Source organism: Sphaeramia orbicularis, chromosome 8, assembly GCF_902148855.1.
Source record: "Sphaeramia orbicularis chromosome 8, fSphaOr1.1, whole genome shotgun sequence".
NCBI lineage: Eukaryota > Metazoa > Chordata > Actinopteri > Kurtiformes > Apogonidae > Sphaeramia > Sphaeramia orbicularis.
Genome location: NC_043964.1, coordinates 10,073,169 through 10,092,421, shown reverse-complemented (window position 1 = coordinate 10,092,421; position 19,253 = coordinate 10,073,169). Strand labels below are relative to the sequence as shown.

Genomic DNA, 19,253 nt, shown 5'->3' with positions numbered 1-19,253 from the left:
CCACGTATATTGGATGTCAATCAGAGAAAGAGTCTCCGAAGCCGTTTGTTTACATACATGGACCTAGCCCGACAAACACACCCGACTAATGAGTCGAGTGTGTGTCTTGACCTCCGCCGAACCCCTGAGACTGACTCACCGAACCCCTAGGGTTCGATCGAACCCAGGTTAAGAACCACTGATTTAGAGCTTTATACGTGAGGAGTAGTATCTTAAAATCAATTCTGTAGGTTACCGGTAGCCAGTGCAGGGAAACCAACACTGGAGTAATGTGCTCTCTCTTCTTGGTTTTGGTTAATAACCTACCTAGTGTATTATGGGATGGTGCATAAGTGTTCACTGTGTTGGCTGATATGGAACTAAAACAACAAAACCCATTAATATATAAGAGAACAGCTGGAGAATAACTGTCCACTGTAGTTTCTACTATGCATGAAAGGGTTAATGGTATGAATGTTAGAGTATTATGGGATGGTGCATACGTGTCCACGGTGTCGGCTGATTATGCAACTAAAACAAAACCTGTGAATATACAAGAGAACAGCTGTAGAATAACTGCCCACTGGAGTGAACACTATGCATGAAAGGGTTAAATCCTTAAACTGGTTTTATTGTTCATTATCACAGCAGTACTTTATTTATTTATTTATTTTTATTTATTTTAGTAAAAATATGACTTATCCAAGATTAAAATAAATCAAAGTATAGCTCTGGGTCATAAGAACAAAATATCCTATACGATTGTTTATGCGAATGACTCACTACAAAAAGTGTTAAAGTGATATTAAGAGTCTGCAAAAAATCATTCTGTTCAGCGACCTTGAACAAGAGCTGTGAGAATTCCGCCTGCTGACCCGATCCAGATCCAGCTAAGTGTTAGGGTTTAGCCAAAATTCTGCAGAAAATTCACAAAAGCTTATGTTGGCTGAATGCCCAGTACCCTGTGGTGCAAAGAGCTAAAATTCCTGCCTGTGTTTTCAAGTTCTCAGCACTTTGTACCCCTCGCCAATGTCACAGCCTTCAAGGGGGCAGCAAAGACAAGACACATTTATACTGTAAACGCTTTTTTTTTTTTTTTTTTTGTGCTGAAACCACAGAGGAGGGACTCTCGCTAGCTGGTAAACACAGACATCTTTGTGCATTTGTGGCCAAAAAAACTAATCTACATGTGTCCCCCGCGCTCTGTATTCATTGCTTCCTACGCTGTCATTAGGCTTCCACCCCCGATGGCTTGTCCTGGAGGAAAGCAGAGTCAGATCTCTCTCTCTCTCTCTCTCTCTCTCTGTCTCTCGAAAACAAACTCTTTTGCGGAAATATTGTGTCGTTGATTGCATGTCTGTGTTCTTCACCTCAGTCTCTTTGCCTTCTTCTCTTTCTTTAGTCTGATGCAGTTACTCTGTCACAGCCAGGGATGGGAATCGAGAACCGGTTCTTTTTGAGAACCGGTTCTTTTTGAGAACCGGTTCCCAGTAGCTCCATTCCTTGGAATCGTTTGCCTGCCTGCTTAACCCATAAAGACCCAAACATCCACCATCTACCAAAATCATATAAACTGTTTAATATCTGCTGATCCATTAATCCTATCAATCCATGTAAATAATTGGTGTAAAATACAGTTTGTCATCTTTTCATAGTCATCAGATATGACCATATTTGGACATTCAGAGGCTCTGTAATTACCGTGGAAACACCGTCATCTTCTCCAACATTGATTCACCAGTAAAACCCATGGAGTTGGATCAATGACAGTGGATGGACACACTGGGTTTAAGTTCAGTTAATGATAGATTTTACTGAAAAAGTCACTTTTTCTTCTGTTTTCTCTATTTTTTGATAAAATAATCAACTTTACTCTGAGTTTTTATAAACATCTACATGATTAGTAAATTAAATGTAGGTAAACACCAGATTTTCACTGAAAAAACACAAAACACAGGAGATACTATTATAATAAATGGTGATAAATTACATAAGGACCGTTAAATATAGAGAAAATTTTATTTGGGAAATGACACAGATGTCACGCTGGGTCCTTATGGGTTAATGATTCTGCTTATCGATTCCGCCTTCGTTGTGCATGCGCGATGACGTCACACGTACGTTACATTGTTTTGGTCAGAACGTAGCCTACACGGCGTTGAGGCAGAAACGGTCTAAACAGACGACACCAGGTCCACTGGAACACTGTCAAAGCTTCCATGTCTTCAAAAGGGTGGAATCCCAACAATCTGCTCAAACATTTGTCCACAGCATGTGAATCATTTACAGGAATGTCACGTATTTGACATGCTACTGAGCGGTGCTTGTGAATGTAGTGGCAGAGTGAACGCCGGGCCGGTTCCAGTTCCGGTGTGGGCAACAAACGTCATAACTCCTCAAATACAAGTTTCCGAAAGTAAGAAGGGAAAGGAAATGAAGTGCACAACAACGGGAGACGAGCTGAGCCGAGTGGAACCGGTTCCACGTAGTAGAAACGCGGCAATAGAGGAATTAGTAAAGTGTCTTTAGTTTCACTTTCACTGCACCCCCCCACCCCCCAGAACACTGGGCCCGGCGTCATCTGTTCTTATTATTTGTTCATACTGTATATGTTCTATTTTCTGTGCAGAGATGGAAATATAAAAGACAGTTAATGCAAACACACCCGTTTGTACTCTTTTATTCCCTCACCCAATGAGAATCGATAAGAGAATCGGATCGATAAGCAAAATCGATAATGGAATTGGAATTGTTAAATTCTTAACGATTCCCATCCCTAGTCACAGCAGATTAATGTGAACAACTGTTGTGTGGATTTGTTACTGGTATTATTTGGGCAGATGTGGTGTATGATATTCTGCTCAAGCTTTCTTTTCTTATATGCACAGGTGTCAAACATGCGGCCCGGGGGCCAAATCCAGCCCGCTAGAGGGTCCAGTCGAGCCCCTGGGATGAATTTGTGAAATGCAAAAATTACACTGGGTACGGTTACATGATGTTTTTTAAATCCAATTTATTTTTCCAGAAGAAATTAATTTGGAACTAAAGTATTTCCTCTTCTGTTTACATGGAAATGTTCAACCCGAATAAAGGTTTACATGAGGTATTAATGAGGTAGATAAGTGAGCTAAAGGGTTTGCGCTGCAGTGCTCACATTGCCTTGTTTTCGCAGCCCTTCTGTTAGCTTAGCCTAGCATAGTCACTGCATTTCCATGGTCACACGCAGGCAGTTTTTTAAAGGTGATTTGTTGTCTTTTGTGAGTGATTTTGTGAAATCTGATTCTCCCTAATTATTTCTTTAGATCTGCGACTTACTGCACTCATACAATCTTGGGACTGTTGTGTTGACGGAAGTTGGAAAATCTTTTTGTTGGAAGGGATGCATGTGCTAAATTAGCTTTGCTTTACCGTTTTAGCTTTGCATTAGTTTTTATTCCCCAAGTTTTATTAGTGCAGTAAGTCACATCGCCATGATTTGAGCCTCAATTTGTGATCATATTGACCCCAGCGGACTAAAGGAATGATTAGGGAGAACTGAATTTCACAAAATCACTCATAAAATACTGCAAATCACCCACAAAAGCCTGGCTTCATCTGACCATAGGAATGAAGTGATTATGCTAAGCTAAGCTAAGCTAACGGAAGGGCTGCGAGAACAAAGCAGTCGGTGCACTGCAGTGCAACTGATTTGCCCACTTATCGAACTCATTAGTGCATGACAAATGAATGAATAAAAAACAAGTGGTGAACTCTTCCTTCAGGGTTTTCCAGGCTGGTAGATCCCATCAGAATAGCCCACTGGAACGGTTCGGTAAGACTAGACTGCATTGCATATTCTTCCGCCAGCGCAGAATGTGTGCGTCATCGCGACAGGACAAGACAACGAGCATGCGCAGAATGGAAGGAATAAAGTCCAAACGGAATAAAGGGTTTACATGTCCAAGGGATAATTTAGACTGGATTCAAAAGTGGATTAAACCAGTGACTTTAATTGGGTTTAAATTTAATCCCAACTTTTCTTTTTCAGTGGGAATGAGGTGTTTACATGGGCATCTGAAATAGGATCTAACTTTTAATCAGATTAAACCAGGAATAAAAGTTGTCATGGAAACGGACAGACTGTATCGATATTAAAAATCAAGGATGTGAAAATCATTATAATTCAGGTTCCACATACGGACCAATCAGATCTCAGTTGGGTCAGACCAGTAAAATACTGTCATAATAACCTATAAATAATGACAACTGCAGAGTTCATCTAAGTAAAATGTTTATATTAATAAACTATCCTTTTACAAAAAATGTGAATAACCTGAACAAATATGGACAACCTGAAATGTCTTAAGTGAAGTAAATGCAGTTTTACTAATATTCGGCCTGTTACTAAATGTTTTTGGTATTTTATAATGTAAATGTGTAAATGATAAACTGAGGCAGCATATTGTTAAAATTACACTGATTTTTTCAGTTTGTTCATGTTACTCACTTTGAAAGGATCGTTTCTAGATGTAAACCTTCTCATAAGGCAAATTTATTTTTTCCGCTCTTAAACATAGAGAAATCTTTGGACATTATTTATATATTATTATGGTATTATTTTACTGGTTCGGCCCACTTCAGATCAAATTTAGCTGAATGTGACCCTGAACTAAAATGAGTTTGACACCCCTGCAGTACAATATCAAGGAGAGTTTCATATACTTTATGAAGTTATCCTTGGCAAAGCAAATTTGTTCAGCACCAAAAGGCAGCCAGACTACCATTCTGCTATTATGACGCTGGACAAGACAAGTTATAAAAAAAAAAAAAAGGAAATATTGTGTCATTTCTTCGAGGGAAAACGATGAGCGAGACTTGCATTATCTTCCGCAAACCTCTATTATTGCACTTATTATGTGTTTTATCTCAACTGGTGTCACCGATTGTGTGTAAAGACGGGACTAACCTTGAGATCATGAACACTTGAGAGCAAAACACAAAGCAGTTCAATAATAAAAAGGAGAATCAATGAGCAGGTAAAGAGAGAGAGAACAAGAAAAGGACTCCATTGTGTTCGAAAACAGAGCAAACTGTTCCGTGTTGTTAAGCTTTTTTTTTTTTTTTTTGTGTGTGGAATCCTTGTTATTCCCACCCACATCCACATCTGGACCTAGTGTTTTCCCCCCACCTGCTTGCTGAGTGCGCCCTCTGGTGGCCAGGGAGCGGGGTCCATCCCCTGCAGCGTTGAAGGCTGCCACACTGATCATGTAGGTGGTGTAGCCTGTCAGGTTCTTAAGCTTCACCCCGAGCTCTGGCAGGAACAGAGTACGAAGACGCTCCGTCTCATTCTGCAGCTGAAACTCCCAGAAATAAATCTATAAAAAAAAGTACAAGTAGAATAAAAAAATAAAAAAAAGGATCAGGATGCAGAATTCATAGTTTTTTTCTCCCTCGCTGAAAATATGAAAATATGAAAACAACAAAGACATGATGATGTAAGTTGGGCTGATTTTCAGTAACACACACACACACACACACACACTAGGATTGATTACTAGTACCTTGTAACCCTGGATGTCCCCGTTCTGGGCGTCCAGAGGAGGAGGGTCCCATGTGACGTCCAGCTGGGTGGCTGTTGACGACTGGATGACCACATTTTGGGGAGGGGCTGTTGGAACTGAAAAAATGCAAAATGCAAATAAGTGTCGTTGCAACTTTTTGGGCAAGTGACTATTTTCGGTAATTTCATGGCAGCAAACGTTACAGTGAGTCAACAATCTCAGGTCCAATGTGGTCTCCAGGGTCTGTAAGGTCCGCCTCTGCATGAACAGTGAGTGGACCTGCTTTGTTCGGTACCATGAAGTACTGGTACTAATGTAAGGAATGATGTCCAAAGGGAGAATGTGGATGTTTTGCAACTTATGGGCAAGGAACCAAATATGGTAACTTCACTGACCTTGATTTTCTACATGATGATAAAAAATGTTGAAAAATTTCACAAAAGTAATAAACTCTTGTTAGATCCTTCCGTAACATGCTTGGGTTGGAAATTTGAATTTCAGAGTATTTCTATGAGTGCCCTTAATTATAATTACTTATTGGCTTTTTTTTCCACTTGTGGGTAGGGAACCAAATATGGCAACTTTATTGACCTTGATTTTCTACATAACAAAAAAAATCTGAAAATTTCACCCAAAAAAATTAAGTCTTGTTTTGTCCTCCAACAACACACTATAGTTGGAATTTTCAGCACTTATGTTGATCTAATGTTCTAAAAGTGATGTTCTTTTCCCCTTACATATGTTTTTTTTTGTATTTAGTTCTTGGATTGTTTTTTGGTTTTGCTTCCTTACAGGCAAGGAACCAAATATGGTAAATTTAGGGGAAATTAAGCTGTATTTGGAAACCCTGAATGTCCCCGTTGAGGACTGGATGACCACATTTTGGGGAGGGGCTGTTGGAACTGAAAAAATGCATAATGCAAATAAGTTTCGTTGAAATGTTTTTGGGCAAGTGACCATTTTTGGTCATTTCTGCACATATTACAAGACATGACAACAACAGTTACAGTGAGTCAACAGTCTCAGGTCCAGTGTGGTCTCCAGGGTCTGCAGGGTCCACCTCTGCATGAACAGTGAGTGGACCTGCTTTGTTAGGTTTGAATTTAACTCTTTTTAACATTGCTTTACTCTGTCGCTTTTATTTTTTATTTTTATTTGCAACTGTGGGACAGTGGGGGGTTTGGTGTAAAGCACTGTGTGCTGTAACATATATGAAAAGTGCTATACAAATAAAGTTTGATTGATTGATTGATTGATTAGGTACCATGAAGTACTGGTACTAATGTAAGGAATGATGTTCAAAGGGAGAATGTGGATGTGGACAGGGGTCTGGATCAGCACTTATGTTGGACTAATGTTCTAAAATACAGGTTCCTTTCAATTAAAATGTGTTTTTCTTGTATTTTTTTTATATAGACTTCTTCTGTTCTTCTGTCTCTCTCTCTCTCTCTCTGTAGATATATATATATATATATATATATATATATATATATATATATATATATATATATATATATATAAACACATATGCTATTTCTGCAACTTACGGGTAAGGAACTAAATATGGTAACTTCATTCACCTTGATTTTCTACTTGCAAATTTTCACAAAAGTGATTAAGTCTTGTTCTGTCCTCCAATAACACACTAAAGTTGGGATTTTGAATTTCAGAGTATTTCTATGAGTGAACTATAAAGGGTTAAGCCTTTATCAGGCAAGTGACCATTTTTGGTCATTACTGCACACATTACAAGACAGTGACAGTAACAGTTACAGTGAGGACAATGAGTCAACAGTCTCAGGTCCACTGTGGTCTCCAGGGTCTGTAAGGTCCACTGTGGTCTCCAGGGTCTGTAAGGTCCAATGTGGTCTCCAGGGTCTGTAAGGTCCACTGTGGTCTCCAGGGTCTGTAAGGTCCAATGTGGTCTCCAGGGTCTGTAAGGTCCACCTCTGCATGAACAGTGAGTGTACCTGCTTTGTTCGGTACCATGAAGTACTGGTATTAATGTAAGGAATGATGTTCAAAGGGATCATGTAGATGTGGACAGGGGTCTGGATCAGCACTTATGTTGGACTAATGTTCTAAAATACATGTTCCTTTAACCTGTTTAACCCTGACCATATTTTCAGGGGAAAAACGCCTAAACAGACATACCCAAAGTAAATGAAGAATGACTTCACAATAATAAGGTTCATATGGATGTTCTTGGTGTCTATGGACATTTACAGACCTCACAGAATCTATTCCCATCGTCTAAAATATTCTATCTATTACTATGCGTGAGTAAAGTGTAACAAACTAAAAGAGAAATTAGAATTTTTTATCCTCGCCTGTTTTTTTTTTTCGGCTGGATTGACGATGATATGCATAAATTAATTGTTCGTATCGGAGATTTTTTAATAGCGTATATTTCACCCCACAAAGATTACAAATCATGTTTGAACATTAAAGTTTGCACTAAAATACACTTTTGATGTACTTTTATTAACATTAGGGTCTAAACTTTGAACAAAAGTTGAAAAAAAACATCCATTGTCCTGATTATATTTTTATAGTAGATGAATATTAATATAATTTTTTCGGGCCCATCGGCGGGCGGATAGGGCTAAAGGGGTTTTAACTTTACATGTGTTTTTTTTATATTTACTTCTTAGATCTTTTTTTGCCACTCATGGGCTAGGAACACAATATGGTAACTTCACTGACCTTGATTTTCTACATAACAATAAAAAAAAATTGGAAAATGTCACAAAAGTAATAAAGTCTTGTTAGATCCTCCAGTAATACACTAAGGTTGGAATTTTGAATTTCAGAGTATTTCTATGAGTGAACTATGAAGAGTTAATAAAAAAAAAAAAAACCTTAAACAGACTGACATGTGCTGCACAGTGGAAGTAGAAACATACCCGCTTCTCCAACAAACACTTCCTGTGGTGCACTGCTAGGACCCTCTCCCACAGCATTGTACACACTGAGACGGATCTCATAGCGTTTGTGTTTACTCAAATCTGCAAGGAACAAAACACAGACGCATTATATATATATATATATATATATATAAAAAAAAAAAAAAAAAAAAAAAAAAAAAGAAAGTAGTTACTCCAGAGAAAAAGGCAGTCATAATGGTGCCCATGGCAAGACAACAACACGTACTGAACAAAAAGACAGGGGGTGGAAGTCTGAGGCTCGTTGGTGAAAAGATGGGGTTGTTGTGGGGACACGGAAAAAAGATTTGTCAGTGATTAGAAGGAAAAAAAACAAACTGAAATAATAATGACACGGCAGCTTGGAGAGATTAAAGTGATATGGTACACATCATAAAAATCTGTGGTGACCCCTTAGAGGATACAGCTGAGTGGGAGGAGGACACAGTGCGCAGATGCTGTAAATTATTTTACAAATGGCATATTTTGTGCACATAAAATGAGACAGACGACAGATTTAGACGGATAAGACTTACTGTCCAGTTCGTACTGGGTGAGGGAGGATTCACTCAAGTTCCTGATGCTGTAAGGAGCTGGAGTTTCAGACATAAGATGAAGACCGCAACGGGAAAGAGCGGAAATACAAACAGTTTAATTAGAATAATACGCTTTGGTTTTTCAAGAGAATATTTGATGAGCATATAATACATTTATGACTCAGAAGTAGGACCGCTTTATGAGTTTGTACACTGAAAAAAAAAAAAGATTTTTTGAGTTTACTTGATTTTATTGTGGATATCAGTCCCAAATGATCAAAAAGAGTGGATCTGACACGCTTTTACACTTTGTTTCTTTGAATTAGTGCATGTAAAGTCAATGCATTTAATTCAAATCAGAACGCTTGAATGCACCATGTTACTGCAACGCATAAATTCCCAGTAGCCCTCAAATTAATTTATTGCATAGTGTGAAAAAGTCAACTCAAAGCCCAAAACTGTGAACAAACTGCAGATAATGTGGAAGGAAGTTACATATAAAATTTGAAATTAATCCAACCAGTAGTTTTGGAGAAGAAGACTGTTGAAATCTAGACATTGGTGATCTTGAGTTTGACCCTTCAAGGTCACACAAGGTCAAAGGTCATGGATCCAAATGAAAGTCCAAATATGACTTCATATCAGTGCTCAATAGTAACTATATTAATATCTGTAGTCATTTCCATGTTACGAACCATTCAAAAATGGCCCATTACAGGTAAAGGCAAATTTTTAATACTTAAAAAAAAAATTAATCAGAAATTAAAAAATCCAAATTCCTCCAAACTGTAAATAAACTTTGCAGAAAATGTAGAAGGAAGTTACATATAAAATTTGAAATTAATCCGACCAGTGGTTTTGAAGAAGACTGTTTAAATCTAAACATTGATGACCTTAAGTTTGACCCTTTGAGGTCACTCAAGGCCAAAGTTCACGGACCCAAATGAAAGTCCAGATATGACTTCCTATCTGTGCTCAATAGTAACTACATGAATATCTGTGACCATTTTCATGTCATAAGCCATTAAAATATGGTCCATTATAAGTAAAAGCAAATTTTTAATATTTAAAAAATTCATTCAAAATTTTTAAAAAAATCTAAATTTTAAAAAATTGTAAATAACCTTTGTAGATAATGAGGAAGGAAGTTTGATATAAAATCTGAAACAAATCTGACCAGTAGTTGTGTAAAAGACGATTTCAGAAAAGACCTTGAGTTTGACCCGTCAAGGTCACTCAAGGTCAAAGGTCATGGATCCAAAGGAAAGTCCATATCGTCGGCTTCCTGATAAAACCTGCTATGTGACTTTTGGCAAATTTTACAGGAGAAACAAAAAACTGTTTATCGTACTTTCCGGACTATTAGCCGCTAGTTTTTTTCTCGTTTTGAACCCCGCGGCTTATACAGCGATGCAGCTCGAGTATAGATTTATACAGGCTAACGGCCACCAGGGGGCGCTCTAGCAGGAAGCGCAAAAGCGAGACAGACAGGTGGAAGAGGTGATGAAGAGGAGATGTTTTAATCTTAACTTTTAACAATCATTTTGCGTGTCATGCACAAACCCTCATCACGGAAAACACACAAAGAAATGCATATTTTGCAGCTTTTAAGTTAAAACCAATCGATGTGTCTGTCTAAGAAGGAAATAGAGCTGCAGCACCGAAGTGCCATTGAGCAACAACGGAGGAGAGACTGAGAAGGAGTGTGACGGAGAATTTGAGGCTGTTCAACTGTAGAACACTGAAGAAGACGACTGCAGTGGTTTCAATGAGCAGAAGGAAGATGAAGATACAGATCAATGACTCTTCTGGGTTTTTGAACCAGCCGTGTTCCTGTCGTTTTACTGCCGTGTTACAGGCACTGTTTGGGAAAAAGCAGTTAAGGTATGGAAATAAATATTTAAATAATCTTTCTCTTTACCATCTTTCTGTGTAAATATCTCATGTCACAACGTGGACACCTGCGGCTTATAGTCAGGTGTGGCTTATATTCTGGTGCACCTTATAGCCCGGAAAGTACGGTAAATAACAGGAAACTGTGAAATATGATAAAAAAAAATATCTGTTCCTTTAATGTTGGTACTTATGATGGAATGTAAACAACTTTCACAGGAGACTGAAATTTGAAGCTATAATAGGGGAGATAGCAGGTTTTTATTCCCAACCAAAAATGTCACTTAGCAGGTTTTGTCAGGAAGCCGACGACATATGACTTCCTCTCAGTGCTCAGTAGTAAGTATATTAACATCTGTACCCATTTCCATGCTATAAACCAGTGGTTCTCAATCTTTTTCTGTCGGGCCCCCCTTTGGAGCACGAAAAATCTCCAAGCCCCCCTCAACCCCAACAACATTGTACCTGTGGTGCAATTATAACTTTTATTGAAAGAAACATCAATATCGTTAGAATACTTTTTTCTTTTCCTTGAATAATTTGTTGTGCAAATTAAAAATAAATTCGATTTTTGATTGGACAATATAAATGACCTCAACAAAACTGCTCCCTGAGACATTATTTTTCCAATTACAAATAGGAAATGTGTAATTATCTTACAACTATGACAATAAGGTAATTTTTTTTTGTAGAACAAACAAATTTTGGTAACAAAGATGAACATTTTAACAATATCAGTGGCTGCAATGAGCCTCTTTACGTTGCACATCTCAGAGCATTAAAGTGCAAACTGTACAAACTGTGCAAAACCACAAACATTGCACATTTTTCTTTTCCAGTCCAATCCTTGTCCATTGTCCAAACCTAAACTCTTGGTCTAGTCTAGTGACAGATCACTATGGCAGTAGATTTGTTTGTTGTACGTCCCTAAAATGAGTCCAGGGTGCTCCAATGCTAAAACATTAGTTCCACCTGATACATGTTCTAACCTTAAGAAAAAAAAAACAAAACACCTAGGAATGATCCCATGCCCCCCCCCGGAAAGCCTTTGCGCCGCCCTGGGGGGGCCCGCCCCACAGTTTGAGAAACACTGCTATAAACCATTCAAACATGGTCCATTATAAATCAGTAGGATGGTTTTCTGAGTTGGTCAGTACTGGAAACGTCCACTCACCAGTTAGATCGGCCCAGTTGGCCGGACTGTTGACCGTGCGGACAGAGAAGCTGCGTAGCCGATCATAGTGTAATTCCCGGTACCTGACCCTGAACCCCAACAAAACTCCATTTATGTGGTCCTCAGCAGGTGGCTAGAAACAACAGAGGTCACCTTAATGCTCTGTTGAATTAACATCCGACTCAGTCAACAGTACTGTGTAAAAATGTCACTTTACTGGATTATTTCCATGTAAAACAACTGCGTACCTGCCACCGAACCAGCACGGACGTAGTGGTGTGAGGTGTAACCGATAGAATTGTCGGGGCTTTGTCTGGGGCTACAGAAAAAAGGAGGAAAAATTTATTTTGGTGTTAGCAAACTAACAAAGCTTAGCGGTGTGATATGGAATTCAAACAGAGCTGTAGGAAACAGATTGAGAGTAAACAGAGACGCTGTTGACACGCCGTCACGCTGTCATTCTCTGTGAAAAACCTTAAAATATGGTTCTGAGAACACAGAAATGCAATTTTAGATGCAATTCGGAACACCTTATGTCACAAACCCATGATAGTAGTGGGTCTAATTCTACTGGTCATGTGTTTCTTACCGTCCTGCAGCGTAGTGATGGCTTCACTCTCCTGACTGTATTCACTGTCTCCAATGTCATTAGTCGCCTTTACACGGAACTGGTAGGAAGTGAAGGGCTTTAACCTTTAAAGACAGAAAAGGCCTGAATGTGTACATTATATAGAACATGTGTTATCTGATTCAGTCATTACATTTCCATTGGACGGTGGAAAAAGAAATAGGACGGACGACCTTGAATCTCACTGATATGTTTGATCAAGAATAAATAGCACGTTGAATTTGCGAGGTTCTCGTTAGAGTCCTGTGGCCTTAATGCACGAGATTAACCTCCCAATAGAAGTGGGTGGAGCTTTAATTTGAGGAAAACAACTAATTAAATGAGAGTCCATATATGACGTTTATTTTGTATTTATATCTCTAACCATTTCAATGTTATAAGCCATCAAAACAAATCAAACGAAAGTCCATATATGACTTCCTATCAGTGCTAAATAGTAATTATACTAATATCTGTAATCATTAACATGTCATAAACCTTCAAAATATGGTCCATTATAGGGAAAAGCAACTTTGTAATATTCAGAAACTTGTAAAAAATCTAAATTTCTCAAAACTGTAAATAAACTTTGTAGATAAAATAGAAGGAAGTTCAATATAAAATTTGAAATTAATCCGACAAGTAGTTTCACAGAACATTGTTGAAATCTAGACATTGATGACCTTAAGTTTGACCCTTCAAGGTCACTCAAGGTCAAAGGTCATGGATCCAAATGAAAGTCCACATATGACTTCATATCAGTGCTTAATAGTAACTATATTAATATCTGTAACTATTTACATGTTATAAACCATTAAAATATGGCCCATTACAGATAAAAGCAAATTTTTAATATTGAAAAAATTCATCAGAAATAAAAAAAAAACTGTAAACAAACTTTGTAGATAATATGGAAGGAAGTTCGATATAAAATTTTAAATGAATCCGACCAGTAGTTTCATAGAAGAAGATTGTTGAAAAGACCTTAAGTTTGACCCTTCAAGGTCACTCAAGGTCAAAGGTCATGGATCCAAATCAAAGTCCATAGATGACTTCCTATCAGTGCTCAATAGTAACTATATTAATATTTGTAATCATTTACATGTTATAAGCCATTAAAATATAGTCAATTATAAGTAAAAGCAATTTTTTAATATTCAAAAACTTTTCAAGTCTTAATATCTGAAACCTGCAAAAAAAAAAAAAAAAAAAAAAACTTTGTAGACAATGTAAAAGGAAGTTCCATATAACATTTGAAATGAATCTGACTAGTAGCTTCAGAGAAGATTGTTGAAATCTAGACACTGGTGACCTTGAGTTTGACCCTTCAAGGTCACTCAAGGTCAAAGGTCATGGATCCAAATGAAAGTCCACATATGACTTCATATCAGTGCTTAATAGTAACTATATTAATATCTGTAACTATTTACATGTTATAAACCATTAAAATATGGCCCATTATAAGTAAAAGCAAATTTTTAATGTCTAAAAAAATTCATCAGAAATTTAACAAAAATCTAAATTTCTCAAAACTTAAATAAACTTTGTTGATAATGAGGAAGGAAGTTCAATATAAAATTTGAAATTAATCTGACCAGTAGTTGCGTAGAAGAAGATTGTTGAAAAGACATTTATTTTGACCCTTCAAGGTCACTCAAGGTCAAAGGTCACAGGCCCAAATTAAAGTCCATAGATGACTTCCTATCAGTGCTCAATAGTAACTATATTAATATCTGTAATCATTTACATGTTATAAGCCATTAAAATATGGTCCATTATAAGTAAAAGCAATTTTTAATCTTCAAAAACTTGTCAAAAATCGAAATATCTCAAAACTGCAAACAAACTTTGTAGATAATATGGAAGGAAGTTACATATAGAATCTGGAATTAATCCGACCAATAGTTTCATAGAAAATTGTTGAAATCTACACAATGCTGATTTTGACAGGTCAAAATCAAGGTCAAAGGTCATGAACCCAAACCATAGTCCATATATGACTTCATATCAGTGTTCAATAGTAACTTTATCAGCATCTGTAACCATTTCCATGTTATAAACCATTAAAATATGACCCATTATAGGTAAAGGCAAATATTTAATATTTTTAAAAAATTAATCAGAAGTAAAAAAAAAAAATCTAAATTTCTCAAAACTGTAAACAAAGTTTGTGGATAATATGGAAGGAAGTTTGATATAAAATTTGAAATTAATCCAACCAATAGTTTTGGAGAAGACTGTTGAAAAGACCTTGACTTTGACTCTTCAAGCACGGTTGACAACCTGGAGGGGGCGGGGTCATGTGCATTTAAAGGGCCGGCGCTCAAAATGACCTTTCTGGTGTCATTACTCAGAAATAGGGTTGAAAATGAGTGAATTAATGAAAAATTCAGACCCCAGCAGAGCATTTACAGTTTATGTAGACCACAGGGAAATGTTTTCAAATGCATAACTCCATTTAAAAAATATATAAAAATCATAAATATCACTCCTTTAACCCTCTGGTATCCTGTCCAGCAAGGCCCTTACTAAGCACCAAGTGTGCCTTTTTCACACACTTGTGGAACAATGTAAAAAAAAAAAAAAAAAAAAAAAAAAAAGTCATACAGTTTGTTTTTAATTCTTTTACACTTTTTTCTATTTCATCAACTTGAGCTGTAAATAAAAATACCAAACACTCAATAATTGTCACATCTTTTAACCCTTTAAATGTCATGTTTGTAATGTAAACAAACCATTTTTTTTTTAAGTAAAAAAAAATAAAATATATATATATATATTTTTTGCCAAAATCTGTATATGTATATATATTGTATATATATATATTTTTTTTTTCAATATACCACATAAAAAGTGGATCACATATTATTTGATTTTTTTCATCCTGGCATATGTCAATGATTAACTCCAACACTGGTTAATTTGCATTATTACCTCCGCCAAGGAGGTTATGTTTTTGCCAGGGTTTGTTTGTTTGTTTGTTTGTCTGTTTCTTTGTCTGTCCGTTAGTGTGCAACATAACTCAAAAAGTTATGGACAGATTTTGATGAAATTTTCAGGGTTTGTTGGAAATGGGATAAGGAAGAAATGATTAAATTTTGGTGGTGATCGGGGGTGGGGGGGCCCACGGGGGGGCCCATTTCCAACAAACCCTGAAATTTCATCAAAATCTGTCCATAACTTTTTGAGTTATGTTGCACACTAACGGACAGACAAACAGACAGACAAACAAACAAACAAACAAACAAACCCTGGCAAAAACATAACCTCCTTGGCGTGGGGGGGCCCACGGGGGGGCCACTGATCAGCCTTGGCAGAGGTCTGCGCTCTCCGAGTGCTTCTAGTTATTTTTGGCGCTAGGTCAAATGTTCAAAAATACTAGCATCTGTCACCAAGTGTGCGTAAAATGCACACCTATAAATCAAACTATTAAATATTATATATTGATTTATTTTTCTGCTCTAATTTGATTTTATTTTTGTAAATCCAGGTCAGCCCTAATCATACATATCAAATGGAAGAAATAGTGCGTGTTAGGCACACTTGGCAGACAGATGCTAGTTTTTTAATTTTCTTTTGTTTACAATGTGAAAATTTTAGTCGGTGGCCAGAATTTTAAAGATCATGCAAAAATGAACAACTTTCGAATTTTAACCTTATTTAAATTGTGAAAAATAATACAAAGTTTTTTAAAACAAAGTGCAAAGTGTGCCTAAAAGGCGCACCTGGGTACCAGAGGGTTAAAAAAATCCAACCAGTAGATTCACCAGAGAAAGTGTTTGAAGAAACTGCTAATAAAGACGACGACAACAACAAAGACGACTCCAGACGCACACAAAAAGCACAGGTTCTTCATGGAGCAGGGTGGACTTCTTACCTGTCCACTATGTAGGAGTGTGTCTCGTGGCTGACCGACGCTGAGTGGACTGTCCAGTTACTGTCCGGCAGCTCTCTGTACTGGACCGTATAGTAACGAACTGGAGACAGGCCGTCGCTGCCTGGTTCCCATGACAACAGCACTCTGCGAGCCTGGACCTCCTCTTGAGGCACAACAGGACGACTGGTGGGCTGAGGTCGGGCTGAAGGACACACGCCCACACGGTCATTCTTCAAGTTCATATTAACCCATAAAGACCCACTGGTGCTTCTGTGGCAGTGCACAAATATTAGTTTCTACGTATTTAACTTTTCTTAAGTGATTGTATAACCATTTATTATAACGTAGTCATCTGTATTTTGTGTTTTTTCAGTGAATATCAGATATTTTCCTATATTTTATTGAATGATCGTGTAGATGTTCATAAAAGCTCAGATTAAAGTTCAGGGTTATTTGATCAAAACCAGAGAAAATTGAAGAAATAGTGACTTTTTCAGCAAAATCTATCATTAACTGAACATAAACCCAGTGTGTCCATCCACTGTCATTGATCCAACTCCATGGGTTTTACTGGTGAATCAATGCTGTAGAAGATGACAGTGTTTCCACGTTGTTCATTTTGTTGCCTGTTTATGTATTATGTTTTTCTTCACTTTTGTTCAGTTTGTAGCTTGTTTTATTCATTTTTACTTCATTTTAGTTCATGTTTTGCGCACACTATTACTTTTTAATTCTTTTAGTCATTTTTCTACATCTTTTATTATTTGATATAAACCCAATGTTTCCATCCACTCAATATTTAATCTTTAAGTGATTTATCACCATTTATTATAATATCCTCTATCATATCCTCTGGATTTTGCATGTTTCAGTGTAAATCATGTATTTTCCTGAGTTTTATTTAAATGTTCATGAAAACTCAGAGGAACCCAAAGGTTATTATATCACAACGAGAAAACTAAAGACAAAATTACTTGTTCAGTAAAATCTACCATTAACTGAACATAAACCCAGTGTGTCCATCCACTGTCATTGATCCAACGCCATGGGTTTTACTGGTGAATCAATGCTGTAGAAGATGATGGTGTTGCCATGGTAACTACGCAGCCTCTGAACGTCCAAATGGGTCATATCTGATGACCATGAAAAGATGAAAAACTGTATTTTACACAAATTATTTACATATATGAATAGGGTTAGTGGTTCTTAAACACTTTAGCTCAGTTTTGGTCGTGGGTTTGGGTCTTTATGGGTTAACAGGTGCATTCCTTTCCAAAAACAGTCCTGTGGTCTTACCTCTCTTCTCCGTTGTGACGACCAGAGCCTCGGCGGCCTCCCCCCAGCCCTTCCGTGTTTGAGCAGTGAGGCGAAATACATAAACCATTTCTGGTTTAAGTCCGGCGGCTGTGTACTGTCGCGCGCTGGGGCTCAGCACGTCTACAGTGGCGGCGTTGCTATTTGATGAGTTTCTTCGGTATGTGATCTGATAGGCTGGTGAGCGGAGGGATTCATGTTTATATATGAAAGTTAATGAAGAAGAACAGTTGGACTAAAAAAGTCCAAAGTTTGGAAATTATGTCTATGTGTGTATATGTATACATATGTGTATATGAATGGGTATATGTGTGTATGTATGTATGTATGTATGTATATATATGTATGTATATGTAGATGTAGATGTATGTATGTGTATATGTGTGTATGTGTGTGTATATCTTCCTAACACCCAGCTATGGGTTTTCTGTCCACATTTGTGGACAAGAGTTTCACAACTTTTTACAATAAAAAAAAGAAAAGAAAGCTGTCCACCACAAAGGACATCCCATGAAAACTTTAAAAACTGCATCTGAAAAAACTGTTGCATCATGATGTTTCCAATATAGGCACTTATTTAAAAAAAAAAGAAAAAAAAGCTTTCCTGGGTCTAAGGAAGTTTTATACATACATATATATATATATATATACATATATATATATATATATATATATATATATATATATATATATATATATATATATATATATATAAAAAATGTAATTTTATTTTATTTTTCTTATTTATTTATCTAGTTGTAGGAGTATTTAGTATTTAGGCCTATGTGTGTATGTATATATGTATGTGTGCTTACATGTACATATGTTCAAGGAGGATATATCTACATGATGCATTTCATATGTATGTATGCATTCGATGCATTTGTATTTGGGTGTATGTTTGTGATATATATATATATATATATATATATATATATATATATATATATATATATATATATATATACACACACACATATATATATATATATACACACATATATATAGATAGATAGATAGATAGATAGATACAGGGTGGGGAAGCAAAATTTACAATGAACATTTAGTTGTTTTTTCTCAGCAGGCACTACGTCAGTTGTTTTGAAACCAAACATATATTGATGTCATAATCATACCTAACACTATTATCCATACCTTTTCAGAAACTTTTGCCCATATGAGTAATCAGGAAAACAAACGTCAAAGAGTGTGTGATTTGCTGAATGCACTCGTCACACCAAAGGAGATTTCAAAAATAGTTGGAGTGTCCATAAAGACTGTTTATAATGGAAAGAAGAGAATGACTATGAGCAAAACTATTACCAGAAAGTCTGGAAGATACTATTAAAGAAGAATGGGAGAAGTTGTCACCCGAATATTTGAGGAACACTTGCGCAAGTTTCAGGAAG

The 19,253-nt window shown here is 36.8% G+C and overlaps 1 protein-coding gene across 1 annotated transcript in view; it reads right to left on the bottom strand.

Annotated features, from left to right (window-relative positions):
- sdk2a (sidekick cell adhesion molecule 2a) overlaps positions 1-19,253 on the bottom strand; it is a 432,880-nt gene that overhangs the window by 43,780 nt on the left and 369,847 nt on the right. Inside the window, 9 exon segments of the mRNA XM_030142001.1 lie at positions 5,147-5,333; positions 5,520-5,635; positions 8,426-8,527; positions 8,980-9,036; positions 12,047-12,179; positions 12,295-12,365; positions 12,636-12,739; positions 16,531-16,732; positions 17,827-18,021. Of these exon segments, the coding sequence (XP_029997861.1) occupies positions 5,147-5,333; positions 5,520-5,635; positions 8,426-8,527; positions 8,980-9,036; positions 12,047-12,179; positions 12,295-12,365; positions 12,636-12,739; positions 16,531-16,732; positions 17,827-18,021 (1,167 nt within the window).